At 47.0% G+C, this 16,919-nt stretch overlaps 8 protein-coding genes across 8 annotated transcripts; 4 read left to right on the top strand and 4 right to left on the bottom strand.

Moving 5' to 3' along the window:
* Positions 1 to 278: 278 nt before the first annotated feature.
* Positions 279 to 2,036, top strand: N7487_003047 (uncharacterized protein; the record flags this gene model as incomplete). The annotated part of the gene is made up of 4 exons (XM_056870794.1): positions 279 to 407; positions 464 to 815; positions 860 to 1,551; positions 1,572 to 2,036. 4 exons carry the CDS (start codon positions 279 to 281, stop codon positions 2,034 to 2,036), a joined length of 1,638 nt encoding a protein of 545 aa, XP_056735578.1.
* A 402-nt stretch (positions 2,037 to 2,438) lies between these two features.
* N7487_003046 (sugar porter family MFS transporter) lies at positions 2,439 to 4,339 on the bottom strand (the record flags this gene model as incomplete). Its single annotated transcript, XM_056870793.1, has 7 exons — positions 2,439 to 2,552; positions 2,634 to 2,872; positions 2,941 to 3,546; positions 3,608 to 3,752; positions 3,826 to 3,965; positions 4,038 to 4,232; positions 4,291 to 4,339. The coding sequence occupies 7 exons, from the start codon at positions 4,337 to 4,339 to the stop codon at positions 2,439 to 2,441; spliced, it is 1,488 nt and encodes a 495-aa protein (XP_056735577.1).
* A 1,195-nt stretch (positions 4,340 to 5,534) lies between these two features.
* Positions 5,535 to 6,062, bottom strand: N7487_003045 (RidA family protein; the record flags this gene model as incomplete). Its single annotated transcript, XM_056870792.1, has 2 exons — positions 5,535 to 5,854; positions 5,951 to 6,062. 2 exons carry the CDS (start codon positions 6,060 to 6,062, stop codon positions 5,535 to 5,537), a joined length of 432 nt encoding a protein of 143 aa, XP_056735576.1.
* Positions 6,063 to 6,494: 432 nt separating this feature from the next.
* On the top strand, positions 6,495 to 7,622 carry N7487_003044 (Zn(II)2Cys6 transcription factor; the record flags this gene model as incomplete). Its single annotated transcript, XM_056870791.1, has 4 exons — positions 6,495 to 6,590; positions 6,643 to 7,015; positions 7,096 to 7,505; positions 7,575 to 7,622. The coding sequence occupies 4 exons, from the start codon at positions 6,495 to 6,497 to the stop codon at positions 7,620 to 7,622; spliced, it is 927 nt and encodes a 308-aa protein (XP_056735575.1).
* Positions 7,623 to 8,658: 1,036 nt separating this feature from the next.
* On the bottom strand, positions 8,659 to 10,619 carry N7487_003043 (uncharacterized protein; the record flags this gene model as incomplete). Its single annotated transcript, XM_056870790.1, has 4 exons — positions 8,659 to 8,771; positions 9,126 to 9,352; positions 9,426 to 10,159; positions 10,254 to 10,619. The coding sequence occupies 4 exons, from the start codon at positions 10,617 to 10,619 to the stop codon at positions 8,659 to 8,661; spliced, it is 1,440 nt and encodes a 479-aa protein (XP_056735574.1).
* Positions 10,620 to 11,887: 1,268 nt separating this feature from the next.
* N7487_003042 (Mpv17/PMP22 family protein) lies at positions 11,888 to 12,967 on the top strand (the record flags this gene model as incomplete). Its single annotated transcript, XM_056870789.1, has 6 exons — positions 11,888 to 11,953; positions 12,042 to 12,132; positions 12,192 to 12,217; positions 12,278 to 12,614; positions 12,672 to 12,838; positions 12,896 to 12,967. The coding sequence occupies 6 exons, from the start codon at positions 11,888 to 11,890 to the stop codon at positions 12,965 to 12,967; spliced, it is 759 nt and encodes a 252-aa protein (XP_056735573.1).
* A 632-nt stretch (positions 12,968 to 13,599) lies between these two features.
* Positions 13,600 to 15,143, top strand: pgkA (phosphoglycerate kinase pgkA). The gene is made up of 3 exons (XM_056870788.1): positions 13,600 to 13,806; positions 13,866 to 14,286; positions 14,347 to 15,143. Exons 1-3 carry the CDS (start codon positions 13,741 to 13,743, stop codon positions 15,111 to 15,113), a joined length of 1,254 nt encoding a protein of 417 aa, XP_056735572.1. The 5' UTR covers positions 13,600 to 13,740; the 3' UTR covers positions 15,114 to 15,143.
* A 390-nt stretch (positions 15,144 to 15,533) lies between these two features.
* N7487_003040 (proteasome regulatory particle lid subunit SEM1) lies at positions 15,534 to 16,546 on the bottom strand. Its single transcript, XM_056870787.1, has 3 exons — positions 16,237 to 16,546; positions 16,056 to 16,176; positions 15,534 to 15,850 (listed from the first exon to the last, which is right to left on the bottom strand). Exons 1-3 carry the CDS (start codon positions 16,343 to 16,345, stop codon positions 15,817 to 15,819), a joined length of 264 nt encoding a protein of 87 aa, XP_056735571.1. The 5' UTR covers positions 16,346 to 16,546; the 3' UTR covers positions 15,534 to 15,816.
* Between the last annotated feature and the right edge of the window lie 373 nt (positions 16,547 to 16,919).

The raw sequence follows: 16,919 nt of genomic DNA, 5'->3' as shown, positions 1-16,919 counted from the left end.
CTTACCCATTCTCGGGTTTTGGCGCAGTCTAATTCAGCCTACATTGCCAAGACCGAGATGATCTTTCTTACTATGGCTCCCTTTTTTCTACTACGTAGTACTACGAGACCAATCAGTTCGTAATGAGTTCCACGTGTTGGATTTTCGGCCGAACATTTTCGGACTACGTCTTGCTAGGCTCCAATGCGAAATATAAACATCTTGGTTAGAAGTCACCCCTTCTTTCCCACAAGTGTTGCAACAACATCAACGGAACAATCACAGTATCTCATCCAATAATGGTGGCTCTCAAACATTTCTTACAACTAGGCTGCATGTTGGCTGTGGTGAGCGCCGACTGCACCAAGAAGCAACAGCCTGTGGTAGATCTTGGCTATGAAATATACCAAGCGACTGGAGCCAGCAATGTAGGATCCCACCTTCAAATTTGCATTTCTGTTGCAGAAGCTAACGACCAATAAAGAACTCGGACAGCTATTATAGCTTCTCCAATATCCGATATGCTGCTCCCCCGGTTGGCGATCTTCGATGGAAACATCCTATGCCTCCCCTGACCAACCGGTCGACCATTCAATCCAACTCGGAGTCAATCAGCTGCACTCAAGCAACACCCACCTGGCAATTGCGTACCTCACAGTACCTAAACGATTACCTGAAGACAGGTATTGTTCCCAATGTCTCCTACAGCGACATGTCCGCGATCTCCGCCGGTGGAGTGGAGGACTGCCTGTTTTTGGATGTCCAGGTGCCTCGCAAGATATTCGATAGTCCCAAAAAGGATAGAAAGCTCTCGCCTGTTTTGGTTTGGATCCATGGTAAGTACCCAAAATCCTACATTGCAGCAAAATACTAAGAAAAGAAGGCGGAGGTTTCACTACTGGGTCCAAGACCTCTTTTGGATCATCCAAAGGCTTAATTGAACGCAGCCAAGCTGGTGGCTCGGAAGGCGTGGTATACGTTGCTCTTAACTACCGACTGGGTGCGTTCGGCTTTCTATCTGGGTCCTCATTCGAAAAGCAAGACGGTGTACTCAATGCTGGGCTTTACGATCAACGACTTGCTTTGCAGTGGATCCAGGACAATATCTATCGGTTTGGAGGAGACAAGAACCAAGTGACCGTCTTTGGCGAATCTGCAAGTGGCGGTTCCATCATGCAACACATCGTCGCTCATGGGGGAGCAGGGCCATCCCTTTTCAACCGGGCCGTGCTGCAGTCTCCCGGTTTCTTCCCCTACAGGTCCTCCCATAGCCAAGAGAAGACCTTTAAGGACTTCCTCGCCTTGACAAACGTTACCTCGCTGGCTGAAGCCCGTCAGCTACCTTCGGATGTGCTGATGTCGGCCAATTCAATCTCAGTCGGTGTCTCGCAGCCGTACGCTTCGGCTGTCTACGGACCTACGCCAGATGGCGGCCTTGTTAGGGAAGACCCCAAGACGCTACTCCGCCGTGGAGAGTATGACCGGTCCGTGGATATTGTGGTCTCGCACAACACAGATGAGGGCCTAGTGCTTATTCCAGCGGTGCATACTAATGAGGAATACGAGAAGCTCGTAAAAAATCTCCTCAGCAGTGCCAAGAGATCTACCATCGATCATATCACTCAGACTCTCTATCCTCCCGTGTTCGACGGATCCAAGGGATACACCAACAACTACGAGAGAGCGGCCTTGACGGGGGTGATATCATCATCGGATGCAACGCGGTTGCATTGAGTTCTGCATTCAAAGATTCTTCCCGTGCCTACGTCTTCGATATGTCGCCAGGTATTCACGGACAGGACACCACATATACCTTTTACACTCCAAACCAGAAAGTTTCATCTTTCGGCCTGATTAACACTGGGGCCGTAAACCAGACTGTTGCATTTGTCATGCAGGACTACATCCTCTCCTTTGCCAAGCATGGCACCTTGAGCAGCTCCGTTGATGGTCTGGGTTCGATTCCAGCTTTCGGCTCGCAGGCAAAGGCCGTGCGTCTAACCAGCGACAATATCACAATCTCTCATGACCTGGCCAACCCACGATGCCAATGGTAATCGTTTGATCTATTTGGATAAATAGAGTAAGACAACCATGTTGGTTTGAAGATTGTTGGATTAGTTGGACATCATGTATATAGATATTGCCCTCTGTATATTTAAATTGTTCACTGCAAATTGTTTTCCACTTTGTTTTCACTTTCCTCTTCTTAAATCTCCTATTGTTTTCATGGATTCATTGACCTCCTCTCTAAACCTACACCCGAACTATTGCAAATATATATAATAGCGACAATCCACAACGATCCACACATGGATGAGGTCCACAGCAACCATCGATTTATTGTTAATATCCGTTAGGCAGAAACGAAAAGGTTGAGCACAACTTGATAACTGAGTTTAAGATATTCATTTGCTAGTAATTGAATACCCTTAGCCCTCCTTTGAAACCCTCAAATTTCAACATTTGGTAACATTAGATGTCATATCTGGGATGTCCCATACGTATCCGGTTAATGTGCTCCATTGCTTGGATTTCCATGCTGGGATACCAGCTTCGAAAAGAAGATCCATCTGTTAGATTAGTAAGAATATGTTGCGATAAATGCGATGGCCATATGCCGAGAACGGTAGTTTCAAGAAAATCAAACTTACATCGGCACCCGAGAGTCCGGAGAGCTCTGGTACGTAAAAGTACGCCCATACAATTGAAACAACAATCATGGCAAGCCAGATAAAGCACACCTTAATTTCAAGATCTGCCGCAGTGGCATCGACGAGGTATGGTGTTACAAACCCAATCGCCCAAGTCGATAGCCAATATACCAGCATGGTGATAGTGGATTGATGAAGTCTTAGGCGCTGAGAGTAGGGCTCAGTCATAATAACCCAACCTAGAGATTGTCAGTAAAGACCGCTTGAAAGAATCATTGCGGGAGAAATTGGAAGATCGTTTTCATACCTATACTACCCCAAGTCGCAGCGTAAGCTGCAATGAAGATTACCGTACCCGCAATCAGAGCGTTATGACTGCTGGTGCTGTCTGGAGAGACCATGTTGATGACCGCGGGGACCAACATTGCCACTCCCATGATCATACCTCCCCACAGCAGACATAAACGTCGGCCAACCTGTTCCACCAAAAAGGTCGATAAGACTGTGAATATCGCGTTCACTAGGGCGAGAATCAGGGAAATCAAGTATGAGTTACTGACTCCAGCTTGTTGGAAAAACGTCGTTCCATAACCAAACCAAAATGTGATCCCAGTCGAAATTGTCAAAATCGCCATACACACCCCAAGCAACTGGCGGCGTAAGTTTGATCCTTGGAAGCATTCAATGAGTTTAACACTGCTGTGCGTGCTTTGTTCCGTGAGCCAGATACTAATTTCCTCATACTCTTGTGACATTTCTTCGGAGTTCATGCCAATGTTCCGAAGGACCGCAAGGGACTGGCGAGCCTCTTCGGGCTTGCCCTTCTTCAATAACAAGACAGGTGACTCAGGGGCAACGATGGCCCCTATAAAGACCACGAAAGCGAGGAAAAGCTGAAAACTGATAGTTATCCCTAGTTTAAGCAGAGTGTCAGTGGCTGATGATCTATTATATCGGTATCTTTGGCAACTTACGCCATGTGTTTGCACCAGAAAGTTTGCTTGTCCCCATGTTAATACCACATGCCAATACATTGCCACAGGTGAGAAGAAGAGTGTAGAATGACACTAGTCGACCTCTTGTGTTTCCGTTTGAAGATTCAACCAAGTACATGGGCGACTGTTAAAGAATTGGTTCAATGTTAGTAACTTCTCTTCTCCACTTTGGAAGCCTCCCAATGGGCTAGACCTACCACAACAGAGATAATCCCAAGTGCTGCGCCCAGGAATATACGACCGACAGAAAACGCTGCTGGCGGTGGAGCGACGGTCTGCATTATGACGCCAATTGTGTAAACTGTTGCCGCCAGTATCAAACTGCCCTTGCGACCAACTGCAGATATTTTGTCAATCGGGCACTGTGGAAAATTTAAAGCAATGATTTGGCTCAGGGAAACAGACTTACTTCGATTGCCGGTGATAGAAGCTGAAATTGATCCTAGCATTGTCCCCACCGCCAAAATTGAAGTAAAAAGTGATCGGGTCTCAGGCTTTAGATACTTGGCTCCGGTCGAATGGTCTGTTACCCCGTATCTGTCGATAAAATCTTCTGAGCCCAAGACACCATTCAAATAGCCCGAGTCATATCCAATCAACGCCCCTATACGAATTGGTCAGACATTGATCGCCAGGATATTCAAATTCGATCGAAGACATACCCGACGCAAATATCATTCCAAAAACGATGCATTGTCGAAAGGACCACATTTCAATATTATAAGGAGGTTTAGCAAAAAAAGAATAGGAGAATTGCAAGGTTCCTTGTCCAAGCTAGATATGGAAATCAAGTCAAGGACTGCCTCGTTTGGACAAATAGTTGTAACCAAAAACGAAGAAATGGATAAAATAGGTTTTCTATATAAAGACTATTGAAATTTTTTGTCTTTTAGGTGACCACCTTAGAGTTCACGATAAGTATCTGTAGATAGGTAATATCCTTATGGTATCCTCCCCAGGGCCGGAGGCAAAAGATATATACCGCGGACGATGAATTCCCTCCAGTCCTGTGAGCTAATATACGACAGTATCGTAGTTATCGTTTGAGTTGATATTCACTCTATCTTTCGGATCTCAGGTGAGTCAAACTGTTATAGAAAGCGTAGCCAATCATTTAGCCACAGCAAATTATGTTATCTAGTGAAAAACGTAGATAACCTTAGTTTCTCCACTCAAGCTGAATTGTAATTCCTTATCTACATAGCCCGAGATGTATACATCTACTCGGCGGAACGTGAATTCCTCACCCTCTGTACAAAGTTTAGCGGATAACCTTGGGTTTCTGTTCCCACCTAGGTTGATGGGAATATTTTATCTATCCCAATGCTGTACTTTTACTAACCCATCATAACAAGAGCCTAGACCTCAGAGTCGATTGACTATCAGGAGTTGTCAAGGGCTATAAAATTCGTACGGCTCTGTGTTCTATGCCGAGTCTCCTCATACTCGTCATAGTTACTATCCTCAGTCCACATGTTGAATTTAAGCCCATCATATCATGCTCACAAAATATCACATTCTAACCATCTTCTTCTCACCACGACACCCTCATAAATAATTTGGCAGTGAAAGTCATTTCGGTTTGGGACAAATAGCTCTTTGCATCTTAAGGCCATTTGCTTCGGAGTATTCCATAATTGGCGTCGACAAGGTCTGCATACGCATGTCACAGAAACGTGACTTGGTCACGGTCTCAAATGCTTACAAGCTCATTGTAATTGTAGGTAGAATGGTCGAAATTTTATGTTCTTCCACCGGAAGCCAACTCCGATCAACAATATCTTGAATCAATAACCCGACAAGAGGCTTTTCCATTTCTCTGATGTCATCAAAGGAAGAAAGGAGGCACAAGGATTCCACATCCTAAGTGGTTGAGATTTTTCAAAATTTATAGACAATTCACACTTCACGATGAACTAGCCGCTTTACTGGCATTGGGGTCATGAGCGTCCACCTCAATTTCAACCCGCATATCGTCCTCCCCTAACCGTGTAACACCAACACAAGTCCAGATGGGCTGATGGTCCGGCATGTACTTTTTGAAGTTTCGAACCATGGCTGCTAAAGCCTCGTTGTTGATTGGGACGTGGTAAGAGTTGACGCGGTACACTTGGGACCAACCTTCGCCACCAGCATCTTTCAAGCAACGCTCCACGTTGGCAAAGGCAAGATCAATTTGAGCATTTATTTCCAACTCAAATTCACCAGTCTTAGGGTCCCAGCCACCTACAAGTCATGTTGCGTTTCAAGTTAGCGAATCTTCTGATAATCAAAAGTTGCCCAAATGGAAAGCCAATTGGACCTAGGTCTGTATTTACTAACCTTGACCAGCGCATTCAATACGATCGCCAACTCGAACTGCTTGACTATACCAGAAATCCCGCTGCTTTTGTTGCCCGGCGCCTTCATATGCGTAGAACTTGAGGTGAGACATTTTCGAGTAGGTAGGCGAAATTGAAGGTGGTAATTAGAAAGGAAAAATAAAAGGAATAGATCCTGGACGGATTTCTGATAGCGATCTTAGAGAGATGTTTGAACAAAATAAAAAGTGATACGCAGAGACCGGTTAAATAACCTTGGAAATGTTGGTCTACCATGACCTTGTCATAGTACCACCATCAGGGTTGCTCCACATGCGGAATGTGAATTCCGCTCGCTTTATCTTTAGTAACGTATTGAGACGACAATTAAATCTCAATAAACTAACTCTTGGAGTATTGAAACCGACACGGAAAATATTTTCAATATTTCACCTTGTGGATTTGTCAATGGAGAGCCAGTCAGCTATGTCGCAACGGAATACATCCCCCGGAGGTAGAAAGCGAGCATCGACCCGATCAAAGTACGCTTCGCGAGCTTGTCAGGAATGTCGCCGGCGCAGGGCAAAGGTAGGGCTGTTGTTGTCACCTGCATTGTCCGATCTACACTAGACCTCCCCGGGGGCGGGGAAGCCATACCTAGCGTGCAAACTTTAGAGATTCTGATGCCTCCAATTCTGACTCATGAGCCAATAGTGTGACGGCGAGAAGCCCTCGTGCGCAAGATGCCTCCAACGTGGAATTGAATGTGTTTACAACACAGGGGACGAGAATCGGGGCACGGCACCTAGGTCCCTTGTCCGCCTACTCCAGGCTCGCATTAAGAAGCTGGAGGATATTCTCTGGCTACATTCTATCGACATCAATATCCCCGTTGATCACACCGACGGAAATGATATCCCAGTGAACGACAAACCAGCAGATTTGACGCGCTCCACAGCTTCCCATCAAGCACATTCAAAATTTGATAACCCCTCTTGTACAGACGGGCATCTTAATTTCGACGACCATGGAGAGGCATTTTATTTTGGCTCCAGCAGCGGACGGGCCGAGCTTTTGCGGCCGACAGGTGAGAAATTATTATGAGGCCAATATTCTTTGCCAAATTTTGCAATGCTACTTGTTAAATACTAACATACTGTCCTGCAGAGGGCGCAAATGAGGACCCTGGCTTATCCTTAAATACATTCCCTCGATTCCCGCACAACATGTATTCCCAGGCAGTTGACTCCACATTGGAGATCTCCAAGGAGCTTCAAGAGCACCTAGTTTCCCTTTACTTTGAATGGGAGCAGCCATGGTTCCAGCTGGTCGATGAAACTCTGTTTCGGGAAAGCTGGAACGAAAATGGGAGATATTCCAATCCACTGCTTCTTAACTGCATATTCGCCCTGGGTTCTCGCTACTCGGACAGAACAGAAGTACGCTCCAATCCAGAAGATCCTAACACAGCTGGCCAGCTGTTTCTAGAGCTCGCCGAAGTGCTGTTACATTTTGATCTGAAGTCGCCAAGTATCATTACTATTCAATCCCTTGCCATGATGGCTATCCTTTATGTTGTAAGTTCTAGCATCAAGCTTCATTTTCTCCTCATTATGTTCTATTTTAACTATGATTACAGGCAACAGGCTCTGATGCCAAAGGTTGGCTACGTCATGGCATGGCTATTCGATTAGGATTAGACATGGGGTTCAACTTGGACTCTTCAACACTTGTTTCCTCAAATCGACTTCCAGCCACAGAGATTAGACTTCGGAGGCAGTTATATTGGGCTCTATATTGCACCGATAAACTTTGGGCAACCTATACAGGTCGAATCTGTACCATGCTGGTAGGTAGATATGTCATATTGGAAGACTAGACATGAATCTAACGAATCTCAACTCAGGACTTCCAATCAACAGTGAGCCTTCCGCCACCAGCTTCTATACCTGCTGGTCTTTCACCTGCTTCTTTGAGCCCTGCGGGTGGAAGTATACGGGAATCGCTCAATTACGCCCTATGCACCCAATGCCAAATACTAGAAAAGATATTGATCAAGCTGTGGGTTCCTATTCAGACTGCACACCTCTCGATAAATTTAACATTTTTTTTGCGTAGTTATGCGCCCAGGAGTTTGCCTCGAGGAGCTCAAAGACGAACTTTCTTTGATTCTTGTCTTCTTGAACTCAAAACCTGGAAGTATACCCTTCTGACTGAGTTGCACACGAAGGTTGCAGGAGAAAGCAGCAAATATCCTCACTCATACGTCCTCAGCATGGTTTATCATACATCTATCATCCTCCTGGCAAAGCCTTTTCTGCGTAAAAAGCTAAACCCAGCGCTTGCCCATACGGATTCTCCTTTGAGAATAGAGGAGGACGTTGCAAGTAAAGCGGCGACATTATGCATGGATGCTGCGAAGAATGTTTGTCTGCTTGGCGAACAGTACCGGGAAACCTTCGGCAGCTTTCGAAGAGCGCCAATTAGTGTTACTCACTGCACACTTTCCGCGGCTCTCATGTTATTATATGGCCCTGTTGAGGCGACGAGCCAACATACAAATACGGAGTGCATCCAATCATGTGTGGTAACATTAAGAGAGCTTTCGGATTCGTGGATGCCCGCACAGAATTATTGGCGTAGCGTCTTATGCATCTTCAGAGATCGCCAACGTTCCACTTTTGGTATCCCGAAAGAGACCCCATCCACGCGACCTGTCGTGCGATCTATCTACACAGAGGGAGGATCCTTGCCCTTGCAAGACTTATCGGAGGCTTCCCATGAGCTTTTCGAATCACCAGTGTCAAATTCATGGGCAGATGACTCAAGCTTTCCGGAGGTATCTGTTGAGGATTTGAACCTTGCTAGCATGTTTCCATTAGGGTCCCTTTTTGCCTATGACGATTTTGAGGGGCTCAATATACCGCCTGGTCTTAGTTAATAGGAAACTGAAGATGATTGATAAATAATGAACACAATTGGCTTTATCCTTCTAGCAACCACGATACGATGGAGATTTGTACAGAAAACATGTATGTTCGTTCATATGAAATGGGATCTAACCATCTATTAGCTACCTAGCTATCAAACGGGTGCTGTCACCATGGGTGCCTAATCCCTCGGAAACAATCTTATCAAGACATCCCGTGAGATACTCAAATATCATGTTTTCTTCTAATGCTGACTAGCTGACATACATACCACAATCTTGCCCGCAGTTTTGCAGTCTACAAGATGTTGCATCTGCTCCGGAATGTCCTCGAGTGCCACCTTAGTGACGTGAGGCTTTATCTGGCCTGTCGCAATATATTCCATAACCTCGAGAGCTTCCCGATGTCCCCCCATTAAATTCCCCGACACATGTAAATTACGCTCCACAACAGAATGCAATGGAAGGCAGACATTATTCTTGCCTTTGGGTACCCTGTGGTAAAAGATTCAAGAGATTAGCCATGATGAATTGAGATGAAGGGAATGACATGGAAGAAATTCCTTACCCTACACAGACGATCCTTCCACCGTCGCAGACATACTCGTCCAATCTCTGGAAAGCCGAAAAAGAGCTACTAGCAACTATGACTGCTTCAGCCGCACGCCGCACGCCGTGGTTGCGGCGTAGTTTCTCGCAACTCTGCATCAACATAGAATGAAAGCTCAACCAGGCGTCCCCCATATCGGTTTCGGGTGCACCAAGGAGGATATCGATGTAGTCACCATAATCCTGAGATTGAATCTCGTCGATCTTAGACTTTAGATCGATGCCGATCACTCGTGCTCCGAAAACTTCCTTTGCAATCGCCCCAGTCAGGTGGCCAATAGCTCCAGCCACTCCGACGACTATAACCACATCTCCCAGACTGGCTTTTGCTGCTCGCACAGATACCAATGCCGTTGATCCAGAGCATAGCGCCGCTGTGCAGAAAGCTAGATCAACATCTCCCTGAAGGAGTGCATCAGGCAACGGCACAAGGCAGCTAATTGGGACCGTTGCATATTCTTGAAATGTGCCAGTAATATGCTTGGGAACATTGAGCTGTGATGGACATGATGTAAACAGGCCACGGATGCAATATATGCAGAAGCCGCAGGACTTTCCTAAATAGCGGATTCCAACAGTGCGGCCGATGATGAAAGGGTCGTGCGACTTGACAACACGGCCGATACCTTCGTGGCCAGCAATGTGGTTTTGTTTAGGATAGCCAGATCCTGGTCCAACCGAGAAGGATGCGTCCTAATAAATGTCAGGTGTCAGCGAAATATTCATTGATTAAATATAGACAAGGTAGAGGTGAAAAACATGTTAGCGATGCAAGATATTAACTTACACTGCGACAGATACCTGTATAGAGAATTTGGATGACAGCCTCTCCATGATCTGGCTCTCGTACAGCAATATTCTCTAAAACTAAGTTCAAGTTCTCACCCATCTCCGGTGTGAGAATGGCTCTTTGCATCAAAGGGAAGGGAAGGCCAGGCATCTCCGGCAACTTGGCGACCATTGATTCGGACGAATTTGCCTCATATTGTAAAGATTCCTTGTCAAAGTTGATATCTGGTTCCACCGTATTGTGAATTTGCACCGCCGTAGCAGTACCTTTCCTTAATTCTCCATTGGAAGACACTGTACTGTTGAATGGGTGCACGACGATGTCTCCACCGAGGGACACATGAGGTGTCCAAGTCGCTATCATATTTCTCCTCGAAAATTCGTTGTAGATGTGAATTTATGAGGTATGGATGAAGTGCTGTTGATGGTGCTTTTGAGAAAGGGATATTGAAGCAAACAATGGCACCTCGGCAGATGCATAATCCACAGTCGTCACTACACAAATTACTTTATCTTATTACGTGGCTTGTGACTGGTAATTTTGAAGGTAGGAATAAGAATTCCGCGGGAATGCGGAATGAGTGTTCCTTGTCGTATCTAGCCCTGGAGTGGTGAGAGGAAGGTAAATTCCGCCTCCCCAATCCAGCACTAGGAGGTACATGCAGGATCCCCACAAAATGATACTGACAAAATAAGATGGAGTTTAGCAAAAAGAAAAGATATTTGCTAATGAAAAGCAGCTATGTCATGTTGGTGTTGTTTTGCAAAGCCCGTGTGACGGTGTATTACGTGAATGACTCCATAGATGCGTCAAACGAACTGTCGTCGTCTGAAGTATTGGTCGCAATAAGAGGTGTAGACTTCTATTTGAAGTTTCATACAGGGGGGTGTAGAAAGATTGATCACTTAAGCTACCTATACAAAAAGCTTGATTGAAACTCCCAAGTTGGACGTGCTAGGCTGGGAATCAACTGCTAAGGAACATTCTACGGGGCCATACCGGTAGGAGCCTAACGCTATAGGGTATACTACTAGCTCTAGTAAACTCCTATGTTAGAAATTAGTACAGCATAGAATATTGGAGTTCCTTCCCGGAATTGTTGATATTGAAGCCAAGGAGCCGTAGTTGGCGGCACGGAAGAAATCATCGGTGTTATCATGATTTCCCACTGATTTGGGCTATATACATAATATTCTTGGTCATACGTATTTATGAGGCACATGAATGTATTATTATTATAGGGTCAATTGTAGAGTACTACCTACATATATACAATATGTATGTACCTATGTATATATGTAGGTAGTACGTAGATATATATACCGCCGGTTGTAGGCAGCAAAATAAAGTTCAAGGAATGTGATTGGTGGAAGGAGATCACGGGGTAATCGACTCAGCGTCGTAGTTGGCCAGGTGACTTTGTGGGAACTTGGAGAGGGTTATCTTCTTTCTTTGATATCATCTTATCTACGATTTTCTCATAACCCTTGGGGATTGGGTTCAATATCCAGTTTCTCAGCCCTGCTTTTCAACTGCCCCGGTGTCCCTGGACTTTGCGTCATACTGGCGCACTTGGCAACTCCCCAGAGATCTTGCCTCTCACTCTCCTCCAGTGATCAGAATCCTCTAGCATGATCTGCTCTGTGAAGCGGAAAGTCCTGGACGGACTGAATAAGAGATACATTTACGGTCGGTTGGTATGTTTGGTGCCCCTTGCTGACGCTGGCATGTTGTCACCTTCCAATCTGTTTACAGCCACTAATCCTATTGTCATTATCATTCTAGCCTTTATTGCACACAATCATTTTCCTCGTCGAGATGGCAGTAGCAGCACGCCTCGCTGCCAAATTTAATACCTACTATGCTGAAAGGCCAGGTAAGCCTTTTGCCGCCGGTTCCCGCGGGATCACAGACTGACATCACTGCTATGAATAGTGCTCACGACGATGGTCACCAACGCTGTAAGCGCCCGCGATATTCATTACCTTATGGCCCGACAGTTAACCAAATGGATGCTATAGGTGCTTGGTGGCGTTGCCGATACCGTTGCGCAGCTGATTACGGCTTTCCGGACCCGCCGGCTTCAGACAAGCGGAGACGAGTTCCTTTCGATAGAGATTCCCGACATTGACAAGCACAAGGCCCCTGCTCTAGGAGAACTGGGATATGGCCGGACCTCGGTGCCGCCTTTCGATTTCGAGCGTTTGACGAGATTCATGGCTTATGGTTTCTTCATGGCCCCGCTGCAGTTCCAGTGGTTCGGATTCTTGTCCAGAGCATTCCCGCTCACCAAGAAGAATCCAACGGCTCCAGCTTTCAAGCGTGTCGCTTTTGACCAGCTCATTTTTGCGCCATTTGGTATGCTCCGCCTTTAGCTACTTTGGGATGTTTTGGGGCTGGGCTGATTTATTCTAGGTCTGGCGTGCTTTTTTACCTACATGACGATCGCCGAGGGCGGTGGTAGAAGGGCATTGACACACAAGTTCCGTGATGTCTACCTGCCCACCCTGAAGGCCAACTTTGTGCTCTGGCCGGCAGTGCAGATCCTAAACTTCCGGGTCATTCCCATTCAGTTTCAGATTGTGAGTCTCCCAAGTTCTGCGCGTTAAGATGGGGCTCGTGCTGACTTCCTAACCCAGCCATTCGTCTCGACCGTTGGTATTGCGTGGACCGCATACCTTTCTCTGACTAACTCCGCCGAGGAGGTCTAATTGAACACTACCCAACGCGAATATCATGATAACGATTCGGGCTATAAAGGCTATAAATTGCACTCTTTTGCTAAATAATTCGGGCGTTCCGGTTGATCAGTGTAGCTGTCATGTACATGGTCCTAGTATTTGCCCACCGACAGGGTCCGCATTTCAAAGGTTCAGATTTTACACATTTGGGAATACCAACTGGGGGTTTTGCTATTGACAATTTTCGTGATTTGACTTAGATGCTTTAGGAAAATACTGCTTTTCAGCTATTTAGCCTTTCACCCCTCCGTTGGAGCTTCACATGAGACTCGGAAAACATCTAAGCATGTAGCGGCTATGGACATTTCCATCCGTAGAGGTAATCTTCCCAGAATTGCCCGACTCCGAGGCTAAAGAGGACCAAAGAGGACCAAAGAGGACTAAAGAGGACCTTTATGGCCCGGCCTTCCCCGTATCAACAAGCAGCTCTGACATCAGTCCCGCGTCAGCCCGATCAGTTCTCCGGGGATAGTCGGGTACGGGAAATTGAGGTACCAATTTTATAGAGATACTTCGGAAACACTACTTTTATCATACTTTGAATAAGTACCTCATGAGACCAAGTACATCACCGGTAAGTACCTAGGTTGCTACGGTTGCGACCTCTTCACCGGCCTGCCCCACCATAACTGACCCCTCCACTCTCGACTGATCGCGACTCACCGTGGCCTGATTAGTTCTTTCTCCTACTTCTATCCCTTTTCTTACTTCTTTTCCCATTGTCATACCATCAACCACCTACAATGTCTCTCTCCAACAAGCTCCCCGTTACTGATGTCGATCTCAAGGGCAAGCGTGTCTTGATCCGGGTAAGCTTCCAGTCAATTGAGCTTTATTACTCGCAGCCCCTAACCGCTGATTGAAACAGGTTGACTTCAATGTTCCCCTCGATGAGAACAAGAACGTTACCAACCCCCAGCGTATCGTTGGTGCTCTGCCCACCATCAAGTATGCTATCGACAACGGTGCCAAGGCCGTTGTGCTCATGTCCCACCTCGGCCGCCCCGATGGCAAGGTCAACCCCAAGTACAGCCTGAAGCCCGTTGTTCCCGTGCTTGAGAAGCTTCTCGGCAAGAGCGTAACCTTCACTGAGGACTGCGTTGGTCCCCAGACCGAGGAGACCGTGAACAAGGCCACCGACGGCCAGGTCATTCTCCTTGAGAACCTGCGTTTCCACGCTGAGGAGGAGGGCAGCTCCAAGGATGCCGAGGGCAAGAAGGTCAAGGCTGACAAGGCCGATGTTGATGCGTTCCGCAAGGGCCTCACTGCCCTCGGTGACGTTTACGTCAGTACGTAACCCCACGATAATGTTCCGATTTCCCATTCTTTCATTTCTAACATTTATCCAGACGATGCTTTCGGTACCGCACACCGCGCTCACAGCTCCATGGTCGGTGTGGACCTCCCCCAGAAGGCCGCCGGTTTCCTCGTGAAGAAGGAGCTGGAGTACTTCGCCAAGGCTCTTGAGAGCCCCGCCCGTCCCTTCCTCGCCATCCTTGGTGGTGCCAAGGTGTCCGACAAGATCCAGCTGATCGATAACCTCCTGCCCAAGGTTAACAGCCTCATCATCACCGGTGGAATGGCCTTCACTTTCAAGAAGACTCTTGAGAACGTCAAGATCGGTAACAGTCTCTTCGACGAGGCCGGCAGCAAGATTGTCGGCGAGATCGTCGAGAAGGCCAAGAAGTACAACGTCGAGATCGTCCTCCCCGTTGACTACGTCACCGCCGATAAGTTCTCCGCCGATGCCACCGTTGGTGCCGCCACTGATGCCACCGGTATCCCCGACGGCTTCATGGGTCTGGATGTTGGCCCCGAGAGTGTCAAGCTCTACCAGAAGACCATCGCCGAAGCCAAGACCATCCTCTGGAACGGTCCCCCCGGTGTCTTCGAGCTTAAGCCCTTCGCCAGCGCTACCGAGGCTACCCTCGATGCCGCTGTCAAGGCTGCCGAGTCTGGCTCCATCGTCATCATCGGTGGTGGTGATACTGCTACCGTGGCCGCTAAGTACAAGGCCGAGGACAAGATCTCGCACGTCTCGACTGGTGGCGGTGCTTCGCTCGAGCTTCTCGAGGGCAAGGAGCTTCCCGGTGTTGCTGCTCTGTCCAGTAAGTAAATGATGAAAATTAGTCGGCGAAGAGAGTCTTTATCGGCTTTTCTCTCGTCTCGCATGTTTATGAAACTGTAATGTACACAGCCAATGAATTTCCTTTAATTACAAACACACTTCTTTTAAAAAAAAAATCTCCATTGTGCTCTTATATCGGATAACTAAGTGTTGTGCCCAGGTACGAAACCAAAGCTTTAGTCGCTACGTTAAGAGATATCCCGTGGTCAATAGTCGTGTATAAATGCGCGAAGAGATTCCTACGGTGAATAAATAGGATAGCAGCGCCACAGCGGCATGTAAACCGAATGGAACCGTGCCAAACCCACTCACATCTCCATCTCGCAACTTCCGCTGATACTTCAGTTCATCCTATCCTACAAAACACCACTTTAGACTTGGGCAGAATGAGAAGCTTTGATATTGGAAAAACATCAAAGAAAACATCATGATAGTAATCCAGAAAGCAAGATCTGCGCTCCGAGTAATGAATCGTAAAAAAAAGTCAAAAGAACCGTGTCTCATTCCCTCCCCGACAAGCTCCCGACAAATGCATGCGGCAATTATGGTTTCTGAATCCTCCCATTGGTTCCAAAGACAGGGGGGTATAGTGTGCGAGATGAAATGGCCAGCCAACTCGATAATGAACCCATCCCGAAACCCGACGCGGGGGTTATCTCTTTTTGGTGTGCTTGTTCGGTCTCATCTAGGTCTAAGCCGATGCTTCGACTTTCTTCAATTCTTCCCTGGATGAGGTGATGCATGTTAGTGGGTGCGGCGAAGGAGGGGAAGCTGACAGCTGTGGCGGGGATGTGGGATCCGGGGCGCGAGCGTCGGTTGCGGTGTAGATATGAAATGGAATAAAATTTGAAAACAAGGGATAGGGAATAAATGGGAATCGAAGTGGAGGGATGTGAATGTGAATGGGAGTATAGCGAAAGTCGAACTCACTGGAGCTGCTTTGAGAAGTCCTCCGCCGCATCATCGTCATCCCAGCTCTCTTCCCACAGGTGCTCGCTACCGTCATTTGCTGTCGAGCCATTGGTCTGTTCGGCTTCTTCTTGGGGCCAGTCTAGATGTCGTCGAGTTAGCTTCGTTGCTCCAGGGTAGAGCTTGAGTGCTTGGTCGGTACCTTCAACGGGGAAATCCTCGAACTCGTCATCTTCCTCTAGGACTTGGGGCTTGACTTGTGGCGGGGCCTGCTCTGTGGCATCGGCCTTCTGGGTAGTTGGGTTTGACATTGTAGTAGATGTGATAGACCGGGAGGATCAAAGGTAGATAGGTGGAGATGTGGACGTGGATGTGGCAGCTTTGAGGTCGGAGGTCGGAGGTTTGACTTAGTAAGACCGCGATAAGGCGATAACGATGATGTAGTTGGGAGACAACGTTGGAAAACAGATACAGCGTTGGGATTCAAATAAAAAGAAATGAAAAATTGGAATGATGATATTGAAGAAGTGAATAGAAGAGAGTAATATACAATATAAATAATCCCAAACAACCCAGTCAATTTGGGCTTGACCTTCTATAAAAGGAATAGCCACACGCGGAGCTGCCGGCGAAAAGAAACCATGGGAAGAGAGAGCCTCAGCCTAGACGTGTTTTGTTATATTACATCTCGCCCCTCCCCCCTCGACTTTTCTTCTTCCCCTCTCCACTTCTTTGTGTTTCCCCCTTTCTCTTTGTTACTCTCCATATGAGTGATGTTCTCGTCCATCGTGTTTCCGCTATCGCACAGTTGACATATTGACATTCTTCCCGATCCGGCGCTCTCTCTTTTCGGCTTGATCGGATTGATCTGACCTGAGATCATCG

Source organism: Penicillium crustosum (genome assembly GCF_028827405.1).
Source record: "Penicillium crustosum strain IBT 35664 chromosome Unknown utg000001l_segment0_segment0, whole genome shotgun sequence".
Classification (NCBI taxonomy): domain Eukaryota; kingdom Fungi; phylum Ascomycota; class Eurotiomycetes; order Eurotiales; family Aspergillaceae; genus Penicillium; species Penicillium crustosum.
Note: the sequence above shows the minus strand (reverse complement) of the source record. Positions and strands in the feature narration are given on the sequence as shown.